Here is a 27171-nt window from a genome sequence, read left to right on the forward strand (position 1 = left end):
GTAAATATTCTGCTAAGCCACAATGACAAGCGGTGTTGTGCATAATTGGCAACCACTTTCCATTTAAAGCTTGAATGGAACTGTTATTTCAGATCATTAATGAGGACTTTGTGGAAATTGATTGAAACTTGCAAACTCTGCATTTGCTTTAACTGACTTGTCTCCACACTAAAGTTAAACTCCTTAAATGCTTTCAAGAACTACAGATGAAGAGCATTGTTTAAGTGCTCATGTTGTTGCAGATATTATTTTAAGCCCCTCTACTACAAATTATGTTGCAAGGAAAATTGCAAATGGTTTGTAATAAAATAATAGTGTGCCACAGGTTTAGTACTGTTGAAACAAGACATCTTTTGTTTGTCATTATGCTATTTAATTTTTGTTGAGAACCAAGCTGAAATAAGACTCTCTTATTTTGGCCCTGGAAGTGGAGAGGCTGGGGACATAGATCCATGTATTGTAAAATGGCAAGGCACAGAACTTAAGGTTTTTTAGTGTTAATTAACGATTGTCCTTATTTTTTCCTTTAACTTGAATCTTCAAGAACAGCCTTTCCATTAAACAGCAGTTCTTTGCAAATACTGAACATATCCTGAATTGTTTTAAAAGGATTTGTTGCTGTGCGCTGGCCTTCTGCTGCTTCTAGGCTGTGCTGTGCAACATCTCAGATAGGGAAAAAAAGGCGGTGCATGTATAGAGTTTGGATTAGAAAAGGAAAGACAAAGTTCCACGTAGTTCATGGATGGAGCAGACAAAAAGAAATGAGTGGCTGGTTTAGTCATGAAATATAAGGGGGTAAGCAGATGTGTAGAGAGATACTGTATGCCTGCATTGGGGAGAGGAAGAATGAAAAACACTGGAATAGGGGCAGAGGGGATGAGCTTTTGAGGAGGAGGGAATGCAGGACCCAGTACTGTGGGAATCTGGGATGCTGGTGAGATTGGGAACAGTGGGGAAAAATGCATCTGTAGTAGCAAGTTAAGGTATTATACTGGTATGGGAAGGATCTGTGCTTCTGCTGCTCTGCTAGCCTTATAAGCCTTCTGTGCTGGCTAACATGGATTATTTGTATGACATTTGGGGGATGGGCACACTACTGAGCATCACACAGTTCACAAGCAACTGGTGAGGTTGGCAGATGTGAATGTGAATGTTAATCACTAACATAGAATAGTCCTCCTCTTTGGCCAGTGTAAAATTAACCCGTTTTTCAGTTGACTGACTGAACCCATGCAGCCTGTTTCCTGATTACATAGCTCTGTCTCAGTCTCTCAGCCTTATTTTTCACTGCCATTGTGGACATTCTGGTTTATCATGTGTCAAGTAGAGAAAAAGCAATTTCGTATCTTGTAAGTGGTGCTAATGCAGCAGGTCATGCAATAACGATCATCGCTCATTGAAGTGTTTAAAAGCAAGGCATTTTTAGAGAGCGATGAAACAGGATTCTCAGCTGGGCATTACTACTCTTGATGCTTTCTATGAAACACCAAAGAGCACTAAATGCAAGTGTCCTGTCCCTAATTATAAAGAATTGTGAGTAGGATTTCTGTATATTATATTAAAAGAAAATAGCAATGTTTGATGTTAGGCGGGGAGAGTGCTTGTTTTCCAGCACACTCATAAATAACCAAGAACGCTGCATGCCAGCTGGCATGTTTACTACTGTATTGCTAAGTTATTGCTACGCAATTACGACTGAAGTCTGTTGTGCTTTTTTTTTTATTTTTTGATTTGTGTAGTTTGAGCTCTTCTCTATTTGTCAGACTTTGAGTTACAATTTGTGAAGCCTACACAGCCTCACAAGGAGCACTGGCTACAGTTGAAGCTAGACATAACTAAATGAGAAATAATATGCACATTCTTAATAATGCAGGTAAGGGTAATTAATTAATGAAAGAGCTGATTAGGATTTGTGGTGGCTTCCCACTGCTGGATGCTTGATACTGGATGATTTGCCAAATTACATTGCATAATTCAAACAGAGATTAAGTCAGAAAACTCCCTTGGTCCTTTTTATATTAGATGATCACAGTAGTCTCTTCTGATTTTGCAGTCTGTTTATGTATAAAATTCAATAAATGTTAGGAGCAGTCTTCTGTCTATAATATGTTTTGGAAATCAATGACTGATGGACAATATACAGCTTTTTCATGGTAATATTGTAGGACTGCTAAGGTTATTTTTATGTGAAAGGTGCTTGAAGGCATTTCTGTTCTCACATTAGGACATGCTTAGTGCACTTTAACAGATGGGAGCAGTTTAGTGTGGTGTAATTCCAGCTGAAATTATTAGTAATGTTGGAGATAGAGATACTTCTGTGATAAATGAATGTTATTTTTGAGTGTTTTTACAGATTTTTTTTTAAATAATGCAACTGAATGTTAACTTAGTAGCTTTTCAAAAGTAGGAAGAACTAAGCATATTTAACAATTGATGAATGCTGTGTATACATTTCCTCATGGAAGATAGTCAAGAGATAATCAATTGCACATTAAGAAAAAAGACTTTTTTCCACTGATTTGCTCTGTCAGGAAATTGCTCTTGAGCAATTCCCCCATTCTTATGCTCAGCTGAATTCTAGTCAGTGTGTCTTAGAACTCTGCAGAGGCTTAAATTTTTTTTTTTCATCTCTTTGTCTTTTTAGGCATGTCTGTGAATTCTAATGTTTTTGTAAAGTGCTTGATGCATTTTTGGTACTTCATTGATGTGAACAATAATCTTTTTTTCTTTTTTGTTTTTCTAATGAAACCATCACTCAGTGAGGTGCAAAGAAATTGAGGTAATAATGAGATAAGAATTGATTCTATGATGTGTTCTGGCACTTCTGTGGACACTGAGGTTTTAAACTAGTGTCAGTGAGAGATTTCTTTAAAGCAGTAGAAGAAAGGAATGTTAGTAGTAAGCAGAATGAATATTTCTGTAGACCTTAAGAATATTTAATATCGTTACATACAGTGTTTAGTGATATATGAGGATAAAATTGGAATAGAGAGATTAAAGCATGAGAGATCATACATCATATCAGGATAATAAATAATTTTATTTCTTTTAGTTTATCCATTGTGTTTTTTTTTTTCCTTAGGTTTGTGGGAGGGGAGAGGGAGAGTCTGCATTATGCTGCAGCCTGACAGCTTGCCATAGAACAGGCCATTGCATTTTGCCGATTGGATTCCCCTTTCATATTAATAGCTATGGCTGAGCTTTGGAACGTCTTATTTTTTAATCCAGTCTTGATCTAAGAATGTCTTCTTATACCCTATAAACATCCATTGTGATCCTCAGTGTTTTATCAATGTTAATTATCTTTGCCATTATAAATATGTGCCTTATTTCTAACTCGCATATATTTAGCTCCACTTTTTTGACCTATTAGATTTTGTTATACTTTGAAAAGAATTCTAATATTAAATTCCTTCTCCTCCATGCAGCATGTTATAGATTGTCATCGAATGACCTCTTAATCTTCTCTTTGACAAACTAAATAGATTGACCTCTATAAATCTTTTATTAGTAGTGATGTTTTTCAGTCCTGTCATCAAGCTCATGGTTCCCTTTTTGAGCCCATTTATGAATGTCTTTTTGAAATGTAGGCAGCAGAATGGGATACAGTGATTTAGTAGCAGTCACAGAGGTAATACAACCTCCCTATTCCCTCTTGATATTTCTCCGATTATATATAAATCATTCAGTATATTATCCTTTGCAGCTGTGATCTGCTGTGGCACTTAATGTTTGTCAAACTAATTGCTTCCAAGAATAAAATTCCCGTCCTGTAACTGCATCCCATTCCTAGCTATGATCTTCCATTCAGCCCCCCAAAAAACTGTTCCCGTGCAACCTCTGACCAGTGCCGCAGTTCTGTGCCTCCTCTCTCCTTTCTTTGTGGTCTGGGCAAACACCATAAACAGCCGTCTTGCCTTTGCTTCCAGCGCCGATGCTGAACAGTGACTGAATTTATTTAGAGACGGCAATGAACTTTATGACATTCTGCCTACAAGCATTTGATGATATACTATGCAAAATTCAAGACCAATAAAATAGGCAGTTTTTAATTTGTTCTGGGGCATGTAAATCAAAATTTTACTTGGTAGTTTTGAAGCTTGTAGCAAAAATGTAATGTACATGAAACAATGGAAATAGAAAATTCAGAGGGATGGCCTATAGGTTAATAAAAGGATGGTAACATGCAACTAGATATGGATTTCAAGGGCCACATGTACCTTTTAGGCTCCTGTGCTCTTGAGGCTTAGTATATTTTTCTGAAATAGTATATTTTGCAGCCCTTTTATAAGGGAAAATCTCTGTTTGAGATTGCTGCACAATTGAGATTCTTACTAAAACTAATTTAAGAGTCTTTAGGCTTTTAACTTCCTCTTCTTTTGTCCAAATTGCCCAATGGTAAAGTATTCCATTACTAAAATAAGGGAGAGAGAGAAGGTTATTTTTCTTCTTTAAGTGTGTCAAAAATTGTTTCATTTTTTTGCCATTAAAATTATCAGAATACATGAAATTTGCTCACTTTTTTTTCTTTAGGACATTTTCTGAAGTTTTGATTAAAATTTTCAATCTCTTTATGGTTTATTTTCAGAAAGTGAAAATTTTCTTTGAAAAATTTTGATGGAAACAAATTCTTCAACAATGTTTTGGGCTTAAAAAGGGGTGGAGGGATGGAACTTTTTTTTATTATTATTATTTTTAAAGGTGCTTCAGACTCATGTTAGCTCATAAAGGCTAGTAATAACCACAAGATAATTTTTTCCTGTTTATATTTAATGGAAATAATGCATGTTTGTATGTATATGTAAGCAGGTATACATGCTTAACTTTTTGCTTACAGCAATCTGCTACAAATGCATATAACACAGGTCAATATGGTGCCTCTATAGTATGTAAAAAAAAAAAAATCCTTACTATGCAAATCAGTAATACTCTAAAATGGTGACAGCTGGCTCCTGAGGAAGGAGGAACAGCAAAGAAATCCTAATAAAAATCCCAGGGTCAGTCACTTCAGCTGTTGACGCAGTCCTTAGAGACTGAACATGAGCTGAGGGCTCATTTTAAAATTATCAGTTAAGCTGGAGGTTAGGGCATGCTGGAACGCCACTAATTGCCACGTATGCTTCAGGGATTCTGGAAAGGCAGAAAACGATGCTTAATCAGGAAGGCAGGCGAAAAATAAGAAAGGCAGATGTTGGACTGACCTCTTCTCGTCTGAGTTTGATTATCTGTTGTTTGACCTCATCCATCCATTTCATAAAGTGTGTCCTAGTGGTGTATTTGCTGTGCATGAGCCAGGTATGCTCACACAAGTCCCCTTTTATGTTATCGAGACATAGCTGCACTGGCCACCCAGAAGAGAAATCATATGTCATTGTTGAAGATACTGTACCAAATGTGAACCACTAAGCGATGTTAGAGGGTGACATTAAAACAAGAAGATTTAGGTGATGTCTGCTGATACTGTGGTTTTCTGTGGAGTATGGGCTTTATGAAGTAGAGAGTGTGTGACCAAGTAGAGCTTCTTAAAAAGAAAAGAAAAAAAGCCAACTGCATTTGAAAAGCTAAGTCACTGTTTTAGGAAATCCCATGTTAATTCATTTTAATTTCTGTGATAATTCTTTCAGCAAATGCATGCGGCACATTTTACAGTCATCAAAATATTTTTCCTTTTGGACTTTGGTTTTAGAGGTATGAGGTATTTGTTGAGATTTGAAAGTCTTTCCAGTTGTGGGAGATTGTGAAATGCAGGGCTGTAAAACATGACTGCTACGAAATTAGTAACTTTTTCTGTTGCTTTTGTCACGTATTGAGTATCAGTCAAGAAGTGGTGGTAGCCCAACTAAGGGAAAAGAGTAGTAATACAGGTTTAAACCTTGCTCTTACTGGCATAAACATTGTGTTTTACCCAATTAATAATCTGGTCTTAGAAGAATTTGTGAAAAAATTGCACTTGTAGAATGGGTAAGTGTGCCTTTTTCTGCCATCATATGAAATAAGAAATGAAATAGCAAGGCGTTCTTCGTATCGCTTGCGTTTAGTGGTTAAACTGCTGCAGCAGGCGCCTGATGATGCCTTTCGGTGAGTTAGCCCGCGGGGTAATCGCTTCGGTGGAGCTCGGCGCCTGCGCCCGCTCAGCGGAGCCTTGCAAGCGCCGGCTGCGCGAGCGCTGCGACGCCCGGGCCCCCTGCGGGCCGGGGGGCTCGGCACGTCCCCGGGCGCCCGCAGCGGGGTCCCTGCCCGGGCCGGAGGGCTGTGTCAGCGCCTCCCTTCCGCGGCGACGCGGGGCGTAACTCGTTCCGATGTCTGAAGTCAGATTTTCACTGGTTTTCACGGTAGGATAAGGAGGGACTCGTGGCGGAGTTTAGGCCCTGCGCCTGTTGGCGTACGCGGGACCCAAATGCGCGTCTGTACCCGTTGCATCGCTCTGAATGCTCTGAACGTTTCCAGTATTCAAACCTTGAGTATGCAGCTTTTAAAATACTTGAGAGAGGCAATGGTAATGCGGGCACATGAATTTTAATACCTTATATCTTAAAAGCTATTTAGTGCTAGGAAGATTTGCCAGCTTTCCTGCAGCACCTCATTTATTCCTGCTGGTAAGTATTGGACCTGAAAGCCATCAGTGGTCCCCTTAGATCAATCATGTTGTTTTGGTACCAATATAGGATTTAAAATGCACTGGTCAGAGGTCTAGACATGTTATTTTTGATGACTTTTGAATTTGAGCCCAGAACATTATTACTGGAGCCATTGTGCTATTAAATCTTTGCCAGCAAGTTTGGGAAATTGATTTTCTTGATAGGAGTTACTGAATTTATGGATTGAAAAAGAAAAGCTTGTGAAAATTTTTCCATAATGTAAACATGCCAAACATGATAATTCTCCTGAATTGGACTTCTGTTATTTCTTACAGCACCTGTGATTTAAACAAATTCTTAAAATGAATTGATTAGAACCTTTCCCTAAAAAATTGATTATCTGCCAAAATGTTGAGGAGGAGGAGATTTATTTTATTTTTTAAATAGTTTCTATAATGCTAATGAGTCATTTTAGCAAGGCATGTTAATGCAGGAAACCCTGAATTCTCCGTAAGTGGCTAAAATTCAAGAAAAGCAACTACTTATTTTATCAGAAACAAGAACATCTCTAGAGTAACGATAATGTGGTTGCAGTTATTTCCTGGCGAGCAGATGGATGGATGGAGCCGCAGGATTCAGAAATTCCTGTTGTAGTGTTGGGCTACAAATGGACTGAGAATACGATGGAGTAAGTTCAGCATTTTGATTTAGGAAGTTAGGCTGTTCGTTACCAAATCCAGCTGTTAAATTGTTAAATCCAGGATTGTTTGGCTGCTAGATTATTTACATGTTCACTGTTTGCTCATCTTTTACCTTCTTTAGTGTTTAATTGTCAACTAGATTTCATGGGTTTTTTAATCACTTGTGTCACTGTACACCTAGAGCTTATTACAGAGATTGTTCCAGCCAACTGAAACTAAAATGCTGATGTTTCTGATTCTCATATAGTGACTATAAAGTGTTTTCTTTTTTAATCTTTTTTTTTTCTTTTTTTTAAAAAAGAAGACAAATTGTTCATTTGTCATGCAAGTTGTGGTGGTAGTCACATATATTTAGTTTATGTCTAGAGACTCAGTTCTGCACCCTAACTTATGCTACATAAGATATTAAACAGAATATAAAACAGATTATAAATTATTGTGGACATTTTTGCAGAAAAAAGTCAATCAGAGAAAAAAAAAAAGCTAGTGAGAAATAACGTTTATCATGGAAGTCTGTTATTTGAATCTAGGCTTCATTTGGACTTACCCATTGAAAACTTCCACTTATCTGTTATAGGGAATACAGGCTTAATCCTAACTCTGAATTTATGTGAATCATGTATTTGTACATTTTCATCACTTGGCCAGACTCTGTGGAACATCTTTCACTTTTGGGAGAGGACAAAGATTCCCTAGCCAGCGTCACCGGCGCACTTGTGCAGCGTCGGCACCTAGAGTGAGATTTCTGTAATACCCGTATCTCTGCTTCTCTAATGTATATTTCCATAGGCTGCGTCAGTACTATGTCCTCCATTTATTCTGTGCAGATCATATAGCTTGTTTTCCCCAAGTTTTTTCTGTTGGTGTATTGTCTCATTTCACTCAATGTCAAAGTATTCATCCTACTGTAACCTTTAAACCCTACTAACCTTTTTTTTTGTTCCAATAAAAACAGCCTTTCTCCATTCAATTCTTTTTTCCTTAATTTAAATTTCAGCCTGTAACATCAAAATATACTCAATGTAATTCTAAAATGCAATCCCAAATCATGCCATTTTGTGCAAATCTTTTTTTTTTTTTTCCCCCTTTTTCCCTGAACAAACCACAGAGTAGAAAATTTGTGTATGGAGAGAAATTATATATGGAGAGTCAGTGCCTTCAGCATTTCTATACTTCTGAATAGTCTGGTCTACAGAAGGCTAACATTTAGCTTAAAAAATAAAAGCAGTTAAGCATAGTGAGCTGTAATCTTCACTGTATGGTAGACTATTTCTCATTTATTAAAGTATTCAATTTGCAATGTTTAAGAAAGTAGTTAACTACTCAGTGAAGAAACGTTAGTATATTTCTTAAATTGTTTCTTGCTGTATTATGGATACAACAATTCTTGTACTTACTTAGCTATGAATAAAATTAGATATACATGTTTTGTCTTACGTGGTGAATGTTACAGTCCTGGCATATTTCTCACACATGAGAATTAAAACATCTCACTGCATGTTCTGTTTACAAAATTTGCTCTTTCTATGACTTTGAACAGAGCATTTTTTCTCTCTGTATCTGTTGCCTGACATGGAAAATGAGTAAATAATTGAGAAGAAAATGTGCTGTAGAACTAGTAAATAATTATCATTCCAGTTATAAATGATTATTTAAATTCAAAGTAGTTTAGGTGCCAATGGAAAATGAAGATGACAACTCCAGCTGGGTAACTGCTTCTTGAGATCTCTAAAGGGTCTGTAGGGTCTGTTTTTCTACTTTCCAGGAAGAGTATCTCTATTTGTACGTGAGGAGCAATGAATTTATTTGCTTACCTGCCCGGGGAACTCTAGGCAAAGCAGCTTTGAAATAAGCCAAAGTGAGCTCGCATGTGATGAACTGAATTGATGCTCCTGAATTGATAAGTGGTTTTGTGCATTCATGATTTAGTTGGTGTGGTGCAAAATGGAGCCTGTAGGTCAATGTTATCGCTATGAGCAACGTTTAATAACTAATGGCCAATTCTGTTTGCCATTATTTTTGAGTTGTCCAACTGAAACCAGTAAGAATACTTTCAAGTTGAAGTGCTGCATGTTGCTAAGTAAAAGGATGATAAAGTTGGCCTTCCATAACCAGTGAGACATCCTGGTCCTTGCCAGGAAATAATATGCAGGGATATTAAAAGTTAAAAAAAAAAAAAAAAAAAAAAAAAAAGAGGAGAGAGAAGAAAAAGCTGAGGTGTTCTAGCATCTCATTGTTTGAATGTTCATATTTTCAGATACCATATACTATGGTATATGGCTTGCTTCTGTTCCCGCTGAAGCCGACAGCAAAACTCCCAGTGACTCTTATGGAAAAGGCTCGTGAAAAATGTCTCAAAAGTTTTGGTTTCATTTTGGTAAATTTAATAGGTTAGCCAAAAAATTAGATTTGTAATTGGTTGCTTCAGTCTTAATTACAGAGAGCCTGAAAGCTCCTTACATAAATTTACTACATTTATTCTTTATAATATGCTCTAAAGAAAGATGTATTACACAGATTTTTAAGCCAAAATTGGAATATAAGCTCTACGCAATATAGAGGAATAGAATCCAAATTCAACATCAAGAATAATAACAAAAAGCTCAGTGCTAGCTTTCGCTAGTTTGCAGTAATAATCGTGTTTGCGTACAATGCTCACTTTTTCTCAAATATCCTGCTTGCCTATTTTGCTATTTTTGACCGAACTGTTGCTATATCAGAATTTTCTGTGTGGTAATATTCTCTGTGTGTGTTAAAGTTATCATTGCCCTTACTAGGGTAAGAAGCAGTGTTGTGATATTAAGGGGATTGGTATGGTTTTATACTTATATTTGACTTTTTTTGAGTGACTGCTAATGATCACTTGTGGTTTGAGCAAGTTGTTAGTTAGAGAGAGGCTTTTAGTGCTTGAGGTATACTGCAGAACCACTCTGGAGTTTGACTGTTTTGTTGTAAATACCTTTCAGAGAAAAAGCGTGTACTTCCCAGAACCTCAAACTTAGAGGCTTTCTGTCAAAACTGGAGACAGAACTGCTTTTCCTGTGTGCAGCTTGCTGGCATTAGTGTTTGTTGAATCTCTAACAGTTCTTACCAATCCCAAGAGCTTTAAAAACACACTTGATGTGTCAGATCTCTGCCTTCCTGTGCTGATACTAAATACACATTTTTCGACGTGAGTCAACTGAAGAAAGATCAGGTATTTTTAAAAGCATCTGACTTTTATTTGCCCAAAGGCTCCTCCTCTGCTTGAGAAGTTGAAAATAGCTGAAAACTTGTCCATTTAGCTCTTAAATGACTGAAGTGATCTGTACAACTTTATGAACTGGGATCATCGTTTTTGCATTGTTATTTCTAGTTTTTGTAATTTGATTCTTCTTTTGTTAGGGTGTGAAAGTAATGTTAAACTACGCAGTAGTCCCTGAAATGCTAAGCTTGCAGGAAAATCCTTTCTTTGAGTGCAGTTTCATCATGTGTTCCCTCTGAAGTTGGGAAACAAATGTGCGGAGCAATTTGTTTCCATTAAAAAATGGTACTACTGGTTAATGCCCCTCCAAAGCGCTGTTTGTTTGTTCCTTAAAGCAGAATGTAAGCGTTCTCTGGCAGATTCGTACCGTAAAAGATGAAATGCAGCACTTTGAGCTGTTTACTTATCAGAGGTAAATTTGACCTGACCCTGTATGTCTTTACAGTCTGGAGTATTTCTCTCACTTGCTACAAGTGGTGTAAAAATATTAGGTTCATAGTGGTGCTGTCATGTGCGTCTTTAAAGAAATGCAAACAGGAGTGACAAACCAAGAAGCAGAATTAGAGTGGCTCTGGGAGGTGTGGAAATCCTCTGTTTTTGAGAGCGCAGGCGGCAGAGCGGAGTGGAGAAGGGGGCTCCGACAGAGCGAGAGCAATTCCCCGCAGGGGGGGTGAGCACGCTGCTGTTCCCAGGAGGCTAGGCTGGAAAGCCAGACCAAACATCTCTGAGACAGCTCTTGGCTGGAGCTCCGTGCCCACCTCTTGAGCTGGAATACCGCTATCAGAATAACAGATAGTTTCATGTTATTTTTTATGCCCCAAAACCAAGTGATGTGAGCTGGCTCGTAGCCATTCTGCACAGACTGGCCCCAGCCGTGCTACCTGAGCCTGCCCTAGGCGCCTGGCCGGCGGCGGAGGCCCCTTACCACTGCGGCCCTGGGACATAATTTTTATTCTGTGTGGTAAGGTTATTTTGATGGTTTGTATTTTGTTTTTTTTTTTTTTTTTTGAAAGCTTCTGAGATACTGACAGGCTTATGCTGCAGGGAGGGATCCCTGGGGGAGCAGCTGCCTTGGGCACATCCTGCTCGCAGCGAGCCCACTGAGCAACCGCCGCAGAAATGGGGAATGAACTCGCAGGTCGGTGTGGAGGCTCAGGGGTCTAGCGTGCAAGCATTTCTCCTGGGTTTCTTTTTATTTTTTCAATGCTAGACATCGCTGCTGTGTCTCTGTTGCTGAAAGGAAGGACTTCTAGATCATGTGCTCAGAACAATAAAATTAAATAAAAGATAGAAATGTTTTCTGTTACTAGTAATATTTTGACATCTAATAAGCTAATTAGGTTGTTAGTCTCAGTAGCTTCCTGCAATCCTTTTCTAGTTGTCACTGGCTGGAGAAGCTGCAGCACAACTTTTCTGGGCTTTTCTAGCAGCAGCATTTCCCAATGAAAAGAACAAGGAAGCTGCTGAGATACGTGGCATGTATGGACAACTTTGGCTTCTGTTGTGGAACAGCCATGTCCTCCCAGTCATGCCACTGTATCCTGCACTTCTACTGCACTTTTCTACTTCACTACTAAAGTGAAGTTGCTTCATTTTCCCTAGCACAGTAAACAGAAAAGGTGTATAAATATTAATTCAAAGCTGATTTCTCGTTAAAACTGTTCCTGGCAAAGTCATACAAAGGACCTGTGATGCCACCCACGTTCTGCTCTGGAATAAAGTGACTTTGCCAGTACTGCCAAAAGCCAGATAACCCCCTAGAGTCTCTTACTTATGAGTCATCACAGATCTCCACTTCAGCAGAAGGCTGTTTGTCAAGGTGCAGGATTCAGAAGCTGGTGGCTGCGAGGCACCATGTAATTAATTATTTAGTTGCCTCTGAGTATCTGGGTTCAGGATGATGGTGTTGCATGGACATCTGTCATGATTGTGGAAGCCAGAGCTCTATCCTCAATACTTCCTAATCTTCTGAGCCAGCAGTCATGCCTGAATGTTAGTTAATATATTTTTGTCCTGATCACATGATGCAAGACAGTCTTTCTAAAAAAGCTGGCTGTACAGTGCTAACCCTTGGTCTCCAGTTATCACAGCACACTTGAAAGGGCACACTATTTCAGCATAGGAGAAGATTGGTGGAGAAAATAGATGCTAACTTCAAGCAGAGAAGACAATTTAGGGAATGGTTTCATCCAAGGTTAATGGAAGAAGAGGCATAGTATCAGTGGAAGCAAGTTCAAAGCAATGTATTATGTGCAGAGAGCTCTAACTCCTGTCCTGAACAGTCACGATGTACTTGCAACATTTTGGCAGTGTTTGTAATTGACATAAATATCCTCTGTGCTGCTATGATTATCAAATTTTCTGTTCTTAAATGAATCCAAAAGGTTTGGGTGGAGAGGTGTAAGAGAGAGAACTTCTCACACACAGCAGAGCATTAGTCATGCAAAGGTAATACATGTAGCCCTCAGGGAGGCAACAGGAGAGAGTGGCCTATGTAGCCCAGGGTGAATTAGGCCCTGAGTGACCCCTGCCTTCATCCATACGGCTTTTGTACCCCCAACTCAACATGTACACTGAGGTTTTAGTCCAGATGAAAAGGTTAATACTCCAGTCTTGTGGCCAAAAGCCCTTTCTGTTCTTAGCACTCTCTATTTTCTTTCAGTTGACTTTGAGAGCAAGATATGAGCTCTGTAGTTTGGCACAATCCGGAAAGATAATGAGTCTTGAAACTGGGTTATTTGGTGATGCTAGTTTCTGCTTTTAAGAACCACCTTGCACACCCAGTCCCAGAGTCCCTATTCTAATAGCAAGATTTTTAAGAGGTGCTGATTATAATGGGATGTTTGGTGGTATTTGTGTTATACTGAAAGTCCTAAGGAATTACTTGATAGTGTTACAATACTTGCAGGATTAGGTTTAGTTGGGTCATAAGGGGAATGCTTACTGTTGTGTGGTCATAAAGCAGAGCTAAAAATTCACTTTATCTGGTGCTACCTGGAATCCTGGAGGTGGAGTTGGAGGTTGGCACCACTAGTGCCCATGGGCAAGGCTGCATCTGCTGTGGAGGTTGTGCAAGATGCGATAAGAACCCTTTGTAATGGGTTTGTAAACCTGTTCTCTGCTTGAGAATTCCCTAAGCCTTTTCTTAGAAGGTTTTGGAATATCGTAATAACACTTCTACCTTCTGTGAGAATGCAGAGCAATATACTTGTATTGATATTGGGTAGTGTTAGGAAAGGAGGTAAAAACTGGGAGATATAGTGGATTAAATAGTGACTGTCAACTGATTTCTTTGCTACAGAACAGTATTTTAGAATTAAAGTATACTTATCCTTTCTCTTTTTGTCTCTTTTTTTTTCTTTATTATAAAGTGCGTTTCAGCTGTTTGAACTCTTCTTTGTCTCTCCATGAACTGTGAAACAGAAGAATGTGGAAAAGTATCCCTTTCCTTTTTTCTACATGAGTGATAAGAGCACAAGATCATTACTGCAAGTTTGCTGCAAAGATGAGTTCGGAGGAGAAGAGTATATCTCCTGCTCACAAAACATCCACTCCATCACATAGAAGTACCTCCTCTTCATCATCATCTCAGAGGGATAGAAGGCAGGTGAGGAAAAGATCCAGATATTTGTAGCATCCAATGAGATGGTTGTTTTATTCTTATAGCATGGCAATTAATTCTTGGTAGTTTTAAATTCTTTTGCTAATAGCACTGTTGTTATCACTATAGCTAAGATCTGTTGGTTTTTTTCACTTAAGTAATTTGAAAAAAAAGCTCAGCTTCAGAAGCAATTGGGTTATAAGTGTAGTGCTGTAGGCAGGAAGGATATAATCATGTGGGCAAGAGTAGTAAACATTCTCTGAAGTCTTTGAAGTGTTTTTTTTCAGCAGCATGAAACTACAGTCCTTTCTAACTGTTGTTCATTATATGTGAATATTGCTTTGTGAATCTAGCTACTGAGATGTATCATCATTTTACAAGATGATTTTTCCAAATAACAAAATTCAGTTTCAATGGTGTATTGTAAATCCTTTATGGAAGCACCTGATATTTTAAATACTAATTTCATTTACTGCAAATTTACACAATGTATTCACATCATATAATATCAGTCCAATTACATTAGACTTCCATTACTGATAGATTCCTGTCTGTCTGGTGTAATACGTCTTTTCTCCATTCAGTAACAATACTACTTCTACCAAGAACAACTCGGGAACTCAGGCTGTTTCTGTGCCTTTTTTGAAGGCTGGTGTGTAATCTGGCCTCCTGCATCAGTGAGGGCACTTCAGAAAATATCAAAGCTAACTACTACATTTGAGAAAACCTGTTACATGTACATTTACAAATGCAAAGGCTGATATTATAGAGTTAATTAGAATGGAAACATAATTAAAAGTACCGATCCACAGATAGCTTTAACAGTAAGCTACCTTCTGCGTTATTTTCGCATCATAATGTTTTAAAAAAAGAAATGCATGTAATGGTAAGAATGTAATAATGGTTTATTATGTAAAATATTATGCATATGTTTTATTTAATGCAATACTGGCTTCATTTCAGCTTGACAAGGAAAAAGTGGCAGGAAGTGAACTTAAATTTTATTTAGGACATACATTTACTTGAATATCAGTAACTTAACAACACTTGCCCTGCTACTTGTATGTCAGCTGTGACACTGTTTTCTTAGCTGCTACTGGAACAGTTTCTTACCTGATTTATAGAAACTTGAAAACAGAGAATTTTGATGAAAATGTAACATTTAGAGTTTTGAACATAAATAGGCTTACCATAAAGTCTGTTTAAAATATTAAACCAGCAAAAGAATACTGATAACAGTCAAGAAGTGTGTCTGGAGTATTTTTGTTATCATTGCCCTTCACTGAAGGCAAAAATTGTCTCCTCACAGATGATAAATATTTTCCCTTTTGTGTCATACAGGATTTGGGGTAGCTGTACTGAGGCAAGGTCTCGGTTAGCATATGATCCCCTCTGATTTTTCAGGGCTTCCATCTGGAGTAAGAATTTTGACACCTTTAGTTGAAAGCATCTGTATATTCTGTCCTTCCACAGTTAAACCCAAGGGGGGCTAATGCAGGACGTGAGGAACTGCTTCGCTCAGCTACCAGCATATCCTCTGAATTCTCTGTGTAGTTAGATAGTTTGGTAGGATCATGAGAGTCAGAAAAAAATACCATTTTGGAATACATTTTACTGTAAGTCTAGTGGCTACCATGTAGTTACCATGGCAACCAGTAAAGTGAATTAGTCGTCATAATAAAATGGATGCTTAACTTTAAGTCCATACTTGGTCACTGAAACATGAAGCAAGATTTTAAAATGAAGATGAAGGGGGCAACAGTGTGATGCATCCAGAGCTCTCCTGGCTCTGATGTCTGATGGTACTGAATGCTTACATTTACGTACATAAATGTGGACTGGAACGCCTGCTGCTAGGCATTCATTTTTTGGCTTAGTGCTTTGCTTTACTTTCAGTGTTACAAGCAGAGGAATATCCAAAAGCATGCATGGATTCTGTGGGCAATTTCTTCTGCAGTGAGACTGAATTATGGCATATAATACAGCATGAGATGTGATGGTTGTATATCTAAGAAAATAAGCGTAAGAATGTTTCCTGTGTGTGTGTTCCTGTGTATTTTGTTTTTTGTAAACTTTTCCCAACACGTAACAATAGCTAAGGGGGATTTGTTCGAGAGCTGTTGGTTTTTACTTTGAAAAGGTTTGAAAATTCTGTCTTGATCCCTCCTTAGACTCTTTATAGCAGCTAGGTAAATAGCAGCCCTCTTGAAGGGATAATCTGTATGGCATAAGGAATGTGATGTGCTTGGATAAAGAGTCAATATAGCTTTTGTTGTCATATATGAGGATAACACTTGATATTTCTGGATGGGTAATGACTGAAATCTTCTCATCATATAATTCTTGTCAAAGTCATACCAGCAATTATGGAACAGTTTTCCAATAAGTTACGGTGTGGGAGGTTGAATGAGAGAGAATGTGACTATGATAAATCATTTTAGGTTAAGTGGAAAATCTCATTCTGTATATAAGGACATTTTAATGTGGATTTCTTATTGTTGCATATACGCCACCTGAGAGAATTAACAGTGAGCGCAAGCATTGTCAATTTGTAGGCTCCATAACTAAGTGATTGATAAACGAGTGGAGTCTACCAAAACCAATAATAACTGAGAAACTGGTTTTAGATATTTGAGGCATCACAGAACTTCAATTTAATTCATTTTCATAAAAATCTTAGTTAATTTGCAAGTTAGAAGCTCTGGACCAGTCATATTTAAAAACTGAGCTGAGCAGTGCAGTTACAGTATCCCACCAGGAATACTTTGGAATGGAGCAGTGGCTGTTTGTCCTACTGTGAAAGCTGTTGCAGAGCTAAGACCCCCGTTTTTTTCCACTGTCAGAGGGCACTGGATCATTCTAGGAAGACTAAGAGTCCCTGTGAAAAAGTGAGTGTAAAAGCTGTAATTGTAACAGGCATTTCTGTGGGCCGTGCAAGAAAGAGAAGTTTTTGTCTTCCTTCCTTTCTGAAACTCCAAAAAGACTAGTCATATTCTATAGCTCAACAAATAGGAATAAAACTAGCAGTGTTTTTAGAAACTATAGCCGAATATCATAAAAGCGTATGTCGGGCATTTAATCCGATTGCTGTAAATTCCTTATAAATATTCCATATTTTAGTGATAAATTAAGTATGCAAGTCATACTGCAGATTGTAGTAAGTTATATATTCTGTGCAGTGCATGGGTAGTAATATTGTGCTGAGAAGGCAGAAAGTAGTAAACCATTATACTGTTATCCTCATGCAGTTGCATAAATTGGGGCCTGACCCCAGGCTGTTAAACCTGCAGTTGCAGAACAAAGAGGACATAATACAGCAGGAAAGTGATAATGATGAAATTGTGAACAAAGGGAAGAGTTAGACTTTTCTGACCAGTACCAAAGAGTAGTTCATATATGATGTGCAGTGGATCTAGCAGTGTCTGATATTTCAAATGCAAGGATTTTGCTTCTAATGTCTTAATTTTTTCTTTTTGCTCTATCTAGGGAGGAGAGATGATCAGCTGTTCCCTCCTTTTTTGTCTGCTGGATTGCTATTTAAACAAATCCTTGTTTCTTTTCCCACATAGCAAACACAAGGGGAGAAAAGCTTTTAGTCCTAGTGCATTTAGCCTTGTATGATCAACTTCTCTACTAGGAGAGCTTTCATATTCCAAAGGAATATTCTGGTTCAGTCACATGAGAAGACTGAAAAATAGGAGCTTTGAAAGAAAAAGAGAAAAGATTTTACAGAGCAGCAATCATTTGATTTTCAGATTTAACCTTTTTTGCTTTTTATAAGAGAGATATTGACTAACAGGAGCAGGAGTGTACCGAAGAGATGTAGAAAGGACTGAGCTTGAGCTGAAGATGTTAACCTGGCCGTGAAATAAAGAGGCAGAGCATGATTTCAAGTCATGACACTGATCCTGCCTAAGGTCTGTACTGGAAAAGTTAGCTTTTTTGTGAATAGTATGTTGTAATTGACAAGGTAGTCTACTGAAAGCATTTTTTCCCAAGGCAGGCATCCCAATTTCATAGGTATAAAGGCTTTAATGACAATGGACAGTGGAAGGATAGAGCCATTTGTTTGCAGTGATCTTAAACCTTAGTTTACAGAGTAACGAGAAGACCAGAAAAAGAGCTTCTTGCAGTAGATGAGCCTGGAAGTGAATTGTACTGGTACATGAAAGAAAGAACTAATGGTCATTATTTGGATTTAGGGATGTGGTAGAAATACAAGCCCCACAGCTCTAGGCATTGTATTAAGCACATAATGAAAGAGAGCTGCTAGCATAAAACATTGATTAGGTGAGACAGTCATGGATAGGGAAGAGAGAAAGAGAGAAGTGGCTTGACTGTCAGTTTCTTTAATGATCAAACATAATGAGAAAAGATCACAGAAAAAGAGAATGGTTGAGGTTGGAAGGGACCTCTGGAGATCTAGTCTAACCCCCCTGCGCAAGCAGGGTCACCTAGTGCCCAGGATTGTGTCTGGATGGCTTTTGAGTATCTCCAAGGAAGGAGACTCCATAACCTCACTGGGCAGCCTGTTCCAGTGCTCAGTCACCATCACAGTAAAGAAATTTTTCCTCATGTTCAGACGAAGCTTCCTGTGTTTCAGTTTGTGTCTGTTGCCTCTTGTCCTGTTACTGGGCACCACTGAGTAGAGTCTGGCCCCACTGATAAGATTCCTCCCTTCCTCCTCCCCAGTCTTCTCTTCTCCAGGCTGAACAGTCGCAGCTCTCTCAGCCTTTGCTTATATGAGAGATGCTCCAGTCCCTTCATCTTAGTAGTCCTTCACTAGACTTGCTCCAGTAGCTCCATCTCTGTCTTGTATTAGGGAGCCTAGATCTGGACACAGTTCTCCAGATGTGGCCTCATCAGGGCTGAGCAGAGGGGGAGGATTACCTCTCTCGACTTATTGGCAATGCTCTTCCCAATGCAGCCGAGGATACTTGGCCACAAGGGCACACTGCTGGCTCACGCTCAACTTGTTATGCACCAGGACGTTCTCCACAGAACTGTTTTCTAGCAGGTCATCCCCCAGCCTGTACATGGGGTTATTCCTCCTTAGGTGAAGAACCTTGCACTTGCCTTTGCTGAACCTCATGAAGTTCTCTGCTCATCTCTCCAGCCTGTCGAGGTCCCTCTGAATGGCAGCACAGTCCTCCGGTGTATCAGCCACTCCTCCCAGTTTTGTATCAATAGCAAACTTGCTGGAGGTGCACCTGCACCTTCACTTACTGTGACAGCTCGATGTGATGTCTGGAAAACAATTCTTGATGGTTTTCTATACATTTCATTTCTTCTTGTTTCTCTGTGACTTTAAAGGAAAGGAAGGCAAGGAAGAACAGGTGTCTAATAGTTAAGATATGGATTTGAGGACTTGAAACTGTATTCCTAGCTTTGCCCTGTGATGAAGCAGAGAATTTGAAGAGCCTTTTTACCACTCAGTGGCTTGTAAGGGTTGCCTAACTAATAATTGTTAATCTCTTTGAGAGATTAAAAAAAATGCTGCTAAATGCCAAGTGTTGTTATTACTCTTACTCTCCTCTGCGATGTCTTTTTCCTTATTAGATCTCTTCAAATAATATAGATGAAGCAGCATTAGAGCAGGAAGTTAAATAAATACTTTAAATGGCAACAAGTCACTGGAGCAAGCAAAGAGTTAAGTAACAAGATTGGTTTAAAAAATGCAGCTGTTTTAAAATCAGTTAAATGCTGCTATTATATATGCTTTTTATAATCTGTTTTCAAGACACCCATGTGATTGTTCAGATTCAAGACGTACAAATGCGTTAGGCAGAAGAAATATGTGCCTTAGCAAAGCTATTAGCTGTTCTGATTTCTCTTTCTGTTTTTATTAAATGTTTTATCTTGGAATTGAAAATGAAGCTGTGATACAATTTTCTTTCATTAAAATGAATTTTGTCTATTTTTTTAAGGAACTTTTTTTTAATAACTACCTATATTTTTATATTGCATATATGAAGGTTTAAAGGATATTGAGAGTCTAAATGACTGGCTTACGTGGGGATGTGAAAGAGAGCCCCCAAGAAAAAAGGGTTTCATATTTTTTTTAAACCTAAACACTTTTTTTTTTTAGGTGAGGTTCCAGCTTTTTTGCCTATGATTTATACTAACCTAGACTCCTTGGCAACCCTATTAATGTGAAAACTGCATATATTTTCTAAAGTAGGCATTCAACATGTCTAGAATACTTTTATTAGTTAACAAATTAAAACACGAAGGAATAATTTTAAGTGTGGAATTTTATTTTCCCTCAATTTCTTCTGCTGCATCAGCATTAATAAAATGAATTGCTAGCTTGGCACTATTTAGAAAAAATATCTATATATCTGTCCTTTTAATTATGATTATTCAATAGCTATAATAAAGCTTTGTGTTGTAAGCTGTTTGAATTCTCAGTCAGTTGTTTTCAATTTACCTGTCTGCCATGTCTTGAGATAAACATGCCAAAATCTAAAATAAGAAAGAAGGAAATTTTTGTTAAGGGCTCATACTGTTATTTGGAAATTATTACAAACCAGCTATCATCTGGCTAAGAGACAACTGCTGTTACTGATCAAAGTTCTTTTTTACTTTAGCCAGTTCTGCTCATACTGCCCTCCAAGAAGCTCTTCAGAGGAGCTAGAGCTTATTTCTCTTTCAGAGCTTGTCAAAAAGTACCTTTAAAAGCAGAAGATTATTTGCTTCCAGAGCCTAAAAGCATTAATGTGAAGTGCTACATGCAATATAAACTTAGAGTCCCAGAAAGGGCTGATGGAGGGCTCTTGAACTAACAAATCCTTGACATTTTCATAATACAAAAAATTTGTATTTTGCATATTCTGGGAAAGAAGCAAGGAAATACATACCTATGTAGTATTATTACACTCTTAATCCTCTTCCTGTAGTCTTTGGAGGAGATGAATTTGTTCCAGGCTGACCACTAGTCCTAGATTCACAGATTATTCATTTTTCTGTTCATGTAAACCAAACCCAGGAGCTATATTGATCTGCTTTGATAGCCGTTTTCTTCCCTTTCTTCATATCAGCTTTTTTAACTGCTTCCTTTACTGGCTATATTTTTGTTTCTAACACAAAAAAAAAAAAAAAAATCTGGATCCAAATCCTTTTCCTTTAGTGACACTAAATAATTAAATAAACTTCAGCGTTGTAAAAATTACTGTTTTTCAGAATGTCAAATAATTGTGTAATTTCTATCTATAATTTTGCAGAAATCTAACATGCATTAAAGGAAAATTTTCTGCACCAAATGATGTGCCTTGAGTACTATACTGTAAACATATCACAAATTTAAAGCAATTATTTTGCATCAGTGTAATGGTGATGACAGAAAAGAACAGGAAAGCAGACATTTACAGAAAATCAGAAAACACTTTTGGAAGTAATGAATGCAAAGAAAGTAATTTTATTTGAGAAATGTTCATTTTCTTGTTTCCAAACAAATAGTGTAAATAGGAGCATTCATTAAAGTGCTGATAGCTAATAATGCATTTCTCAGATGAAGTGAAACTTTAGTGACTGAGGGCTGAAAAAAAAATTTGCTTGCCTTAAAATTGTGTAATTGAAAATGTCACTGGAAATCTGGCAAGCCAGGGGCTGCTGGGTTACTTCACTCTAAATATTTTACAAAATGAGATTGCAGTTATGTAATAACAAACTGCATTGACTGCTACATATGAGACCTTCTGAACATCTGTGTTGGGCATTGCTCCATCTCAAAATGGAGAGATTTCTGCCTGCCAAGCAAAACTGGCAAGAAGGTTGGGAATCATCTTGATTATTATAATCTTTCTTTGAAGAATAGATTTAGGTTTTACAGTATATTGTTTAAATATGATATCAGGTGCATATGTAGCATTTCATATGTTCAACTACAAAACTTTATCATAATTAATTTCTACTAACTTTGTGGTTCTCAGCTCAAATAAGCATATTAAATTGCTTACTGTGTAATGTTTGTACTCATTAAATCCAAGTTCCTACATTTTTCTCATCTGGCTAGTACTGGACATCAGGTTAATGTGCCTGGCCTCTCTTTTACAAAACACAAAGTTTCAAAGCACAGATGACAAAGATACTGGTGACTGGCCCTGAGGAATGCAGCAGATAACAGAATGCTCCTGCTTTTCTATTCTTCACTTTAAAATTAAATAAAAAGGAACCGAAAATAAATGATAATTGCTGCATTGTAGCAGGGATGCTTAGTCTTCTCCACTGACAACGGAGGCAGTCTCCATATTTTCCTTTTGATTCACAGCTGCAAATTGAAGGAGAACAATGAAGATCTGTTAGCTGCTCTCTGCAGAAGATGTGGTCTGTGCATTATATGAAGATTTGAATGAAGAGCTGTATTTAATTATTTTGGTTATGGTTCTTATAAACTTACTTGTATAAACAATAATATTTATTCTGCTATTTGTATATATTTTTATATTCTCTGATTGTTTCTGCTGTCACTTATTGCCTCTGTAATCTCTTCGGTGGATGTAACAAAACTTAACTGTCCACAAAATTTAATTGATGTCTTTCATTGAGAAAAACTCACCTTTCTCAAAGAACTACAACTGCAATTGATTGTTACTGTGCTACATGTGGTGGAAATAAAATGCCAAAGACATACTATTGATGTGTTGTGGTAGAACTTGCACAAAATGATAGTGTGGGAAATAGCAATGTTTCAATGGGGAACAAAATGCAAATCTAAACAGGCAAAATGTGGTAATCTTTGCCCAAGCCTATAGTAAAAATGCTTTTTGTTTTACAAAATATGGATAAAACTTCTCCAGAAAATAGGAAGACATTCTTCTATGTACTTAAGAATGGCATTTCCTTCCAGATCAGTTGTGAGATTGTGTAGTTTATATTTGTACCAGGCTTTAGAGGTACAACATTTTACAGTATGATTATATGTAAAAACAGCTATAGTGGTTTAGAATGGTTTTGCTCCACACATGTTTGTTAGCTAAGCCCATTAGCCGGTAACTGATCTTGTGAACAGTTATAGTTTATTACAAGCATTCATGTAATAACTTATTTCACCTCACTTGAGAAGCTAGTGACAAAATGCTGAAGTGTGATAATGAATGTGTTAGGGACAATCATATCTTTTTTGTAATGATTTGTTTCAGAAGTGAATGTATGACAGTGCCCGTGTCATGATACATATACTCAGTATCTCTTATCTTGACAGAAAACGTAATAGATCTGATTAGGGATACTTTCAATCTCTATAAGTATAAACTATTTTAGTACCTTTTCTTTCCTGATTTTTTATAGTTCCCAGACATTTCTGTGTTGAACAGAGAAGTTAGTCTAGAAAACAGTAATAAGAAAAGGAAGAGAGGAGGGAAAGGAAGAGAGAGGTGTTGGCCCAGAAGACAAACTACTTAGGCGCTTCTGTTATGTTTGGTAGCACTTGATGCACTTTGAGCAAACTGAAGCATGATGCTGATATTTTAAATAACTAGCAGAATGATCAATCATTCTTTACTTAATGCATATTTTAAAAAGTAATGTTGAATGATAAATGCTCACCATCTTTATTTTTTTCTTTAGAGCATTCATATTTTGGAGCGGAAGGCTTCTTCAGGAAGCACAGACCTTTCTTTAAGCAAACAGTTCCTTGAAACAGACCCTATTTCTCTATCCAAGGTAAGCAAAAACATGGGCTGCAATGCAGGTGGGAAGTTTCCCTCTTCAGTTGCAAAATATTTGACTAACAGCTTTGAGATGTTGGCTTTCTTGATTCTATTGTTGAGTATATTGCAAGCCCATCTCAGAGGTGCTTATTTGCCAGCTGAAACATGATAAAAATGTTCCTTAAGATGTCAGAGAAGTCAATAATATGTAGTAACCAAATTAAGGATTTGTTGGGGTTTTGAAGGGTGGGGGGAGAGAAGTGTTCTCATAGATTGTTGCTAGAAAGAAGTTTTAGAATCTCAGAATGCAGAGTCAGAAGGCACTTTGAAAAATGATGTAGTCCAGTTCTCTTACTAAGCTAGAGGAAATCATATCCAAGTCCAAAAGCACTGATAAGCAATGATTGCTTAAAAAATTAAAATATAATTTAAATTAAATTTTAAATTATTTTTAAAAAATGAAGGACAGTTGTCTTAGAATTTTATGAAACTACCCGCAAGAAAAGTCACTAAAACTTCAAATCTGTTGCTGAGACCTTCTTCCCCAAGCCTAATAGAACTGTAGAGTTAACACCACTGTTTTCTGCAAGGTGCAGCTGTGTGTGGTACTCTGCAGTCAACTTTTGTGGCCGATTTTGAAACAGAATTTATGAGTTTTGAAGTAGGTACTTGGCAAAGCTCAGGGCGTGTGTAGGTAGATGAAGAATAAAAAATGTGAAAATGTAAGAAAGTTTCAGAAATCCTGGCAGATAGTAGTGACAGGGTCTTCCAGTGTAGCATGTGTTTCTGTATTTCCATTTATGCCTGTTATTGCTTGGCAGTGGTCCATGCACTGAATTTACCTGCATGAGTTACTATGTAGGCTTGGGTCTCGGAGATCACCTTTCGCTGTATTTTTACATGACCAGAAGAAACTTTTTAGCGAATAATAAGGGTAATTTCACATAAAGAAGACTTCCTTTTAAAATACATCAAATAAAAAAGTTGCTTAAAGGGTAAGGATGCTGTGGTGGAATATTTGGCAGAAAAGAAAAAGAACTGAAATATTTTTAAGTTCTGATTTGCAGGATTAACACTGAAACAAAACTGGAAAACAAATACAGCATGGAACATTATATTTACCAGGTAAAATGAAATGGTTTATTCCCTTTCCTTAGGAAAAGAAATAATTTGCAGAAAAAGGACTGCATTCATAAACCTGTTGATAGTGGCTCTGTTATTCCCAATAGTTGGGACGTTTGCGGAACCTGAGGTTGTGAGTTACGCTTGTGTTCCCCTAGTCATGTTGCTTCATGTAGAGCTGTTTCTCACATGATGTGTAGTGGTTTACGGAAGTCCTGAAGTACTACAGCCGTACTTGAGAATCATCACTGGATGAGGACTCTTGAGGCACTTTGCTTTTGCTCTGGTACTCTGCTGTTCCTGGCTGCCCTTGCAGTAGAAGGGCAATGGAGTAAGACTGCATGTGCGCAGCATATCTCACCACAACATTTTTGGAGTGAGGTGAGCTGCAGTAAGATTGCTAGGTGGTTTGAATAACAACTTGTTGCACTTGTGCAGCAGAAGGCAGGTATCCAGATTGCACTGAATAATTACTCATTTTGTCCTCTTATATCTGGCCATTTGTTTAAATGAATAGCTGTGTGAGACTGTGATTTCTGGTTGAAAAGTAATCGATACTGGTGCAAGCTTGTAGATGAATGACTTGAGTCCTGCATCTGGTCTCTAAAGGAGAAATCAATGATGTGGTGAGGAATCAGCTGATGTAGGTAAGGAGAGAGATTCTCTGCTTGCCCCAGGGGACTCATAGTTTAATTTCACCCACTCAAGTGCTGCTTCTCAAGGAAAAAGTCATGTATAAGTGCTTTCCTCTACACTAATAGAAATAAAATATCCAAACGAAACACAGCAAGATCGGAACGTGTTTCAAAGAGCATGGCTTTTACAGGCAACAAGAGAAAGCACTGTGAAAGTTCCAGTTTACACTAGTGCAGGGAAAACTGAACTGGGTAAACATTTTTTATCAGAATTCACTGTGGTACATGCTAGCTGGACTAGTGTTTTCATCATCGTCATATTAGTAACTCCTTACTGAAATTTATAAACAAATTAAAAATGTACTGTTACTTTTAAAATCTTGTTTTTACAGTATTGATGTTAACATTATCACAGCTGTGTAATTTATTTGGAAGTGTGTTATGACAGGCTGAAAGTGCTTGGCTCTGAACAGTGTTGTGGGGGATGGAGGAAGACAATTTTTCTGCCTCTTAAAGGTTTTGATGCTGTATGACTTTTTCTTCCCCAGTGACTTTTCATAACATCCCTGGGAGCTGTGACAGTCCATCTGAGAAAATGCATGTTTAGAACTGTGCTACTAGTACTACCTTAATATTGTGTTAGATGCTATTAGTACTACCTTAATATTGTGTTACTGAGCAGGCAACATGTGATTGTTAAACTGGTGCTGAATGTGGTTGACATAAATAAAGGAACAACTCTCATGGTTTTCGTTTTTAAAAATTTTCTTTAGATGTTCACTATGGTGTAGTGTAAATTTGGCTTGGGTCGTACAAGTCATCATGCATAATAAGTGGTATGTACAAAGAATGTGTTTTAATTGGCTGTCAGACAGGCTTACAGTTGGTTGCATCTGAAATGATACATTTGTTATCTCTAGAGAGAAAATTAGTTAGCTTTCCTATATACATTTCTCTTAATGCAGTAAAGCTTAATGACAGGAAAGTTGAAAGAAGATACATTTCCTTTTACATATTTCTAAAAGCACAATTAGCCTGGGAAACTCTGTGTCATAAAATGCCATTGAAGACAAGTGCTAGCTGTTCCTTTGTTTCTGTCTTTTTTTTTTTTTTAACAGACCTCTAAAATGAAAGACTTCTTTTGTTTGTTTGTTTTTAAGGAAAAAATAGGATATTCAGACTCTGTGTAAATTACACTCTGAAGATCAGGAAAGTTTAGGATGCAAAAGTTTTTATGATCAGGGAATACCATTAAGTTCACTGTTAATACATACCTATATATTTAGCAGCATGGCATCTTTCGCATTTCCTCTCACAATCCCATCTTTTTCTAGAGAAGAAATATTCTGTATAAAGGTACATTTTTAATGTGCAGATTCTACGCCTATCTCATTTGCGATATCTCTTCAGTCTTTTTAGTTCTTAGGATAAGGAACTCCTAGATAAATTGCACAAGCAGTCAGAATCAGAGCAGCAGTTTGCACTTTTACCACCAGTCAGAGATCCTAGCCTTTTGTGTGCTGAGCTCAGCCAGAATTTGATCCAGTTTTAGCATATTTGGATATATTAATTTCATTGGGACACAGTCATTGTTCTGAACAGAAGATACAAACCTTTAGATTGTCATTCAGCCATACAGC

General features: G+C 37.5%; 1 protein-coding gene across 5 annotated transcripts in view; it reads left to right on the plus strand.

Annotated features, from left to right (window-relative positions):
• The window catches only part of OSBPL6 (oxysterol binding protein like 6), a 104116-nt gene that overhangs the window by 34327 nt on the left and 42618 nt on the right, over window positions 1-27171 (plus strand). For all 5 annotated transcript variants that reach the window (XM_062578206.1, XM_062578205.1, XM_062578207.1 and 2 more), the window contains exons 2-3: window positions 13895-14130; window positions 23692-23787. In XM_062578206.1, the coding sequence (XP_062434190.1) occupies window positions 14029-14130; window positions 23692-23787 (198 nt within the window). In that variant the 5' untranslated portion in view covers window positions 13895-14028. The remainder of the gene's footprint in view (window positions 1-13894; window positions 14131-23691; window positions 23788-27171) is intronic.

This window comes from Rhea pennata, chromosome 6 (assembly GCF_028389875.1).
Source record: "Rhea pennata isolate bPtePen1 chromosome 6, bPtePen1.pri, whole genome shotgun sequence".
Classification (NCBI taxonomy): Eukaryota; Metazoa; Chordata; class Aves; order Rheiformes; family Rheidae; genus Rhea; species Rhea pennata.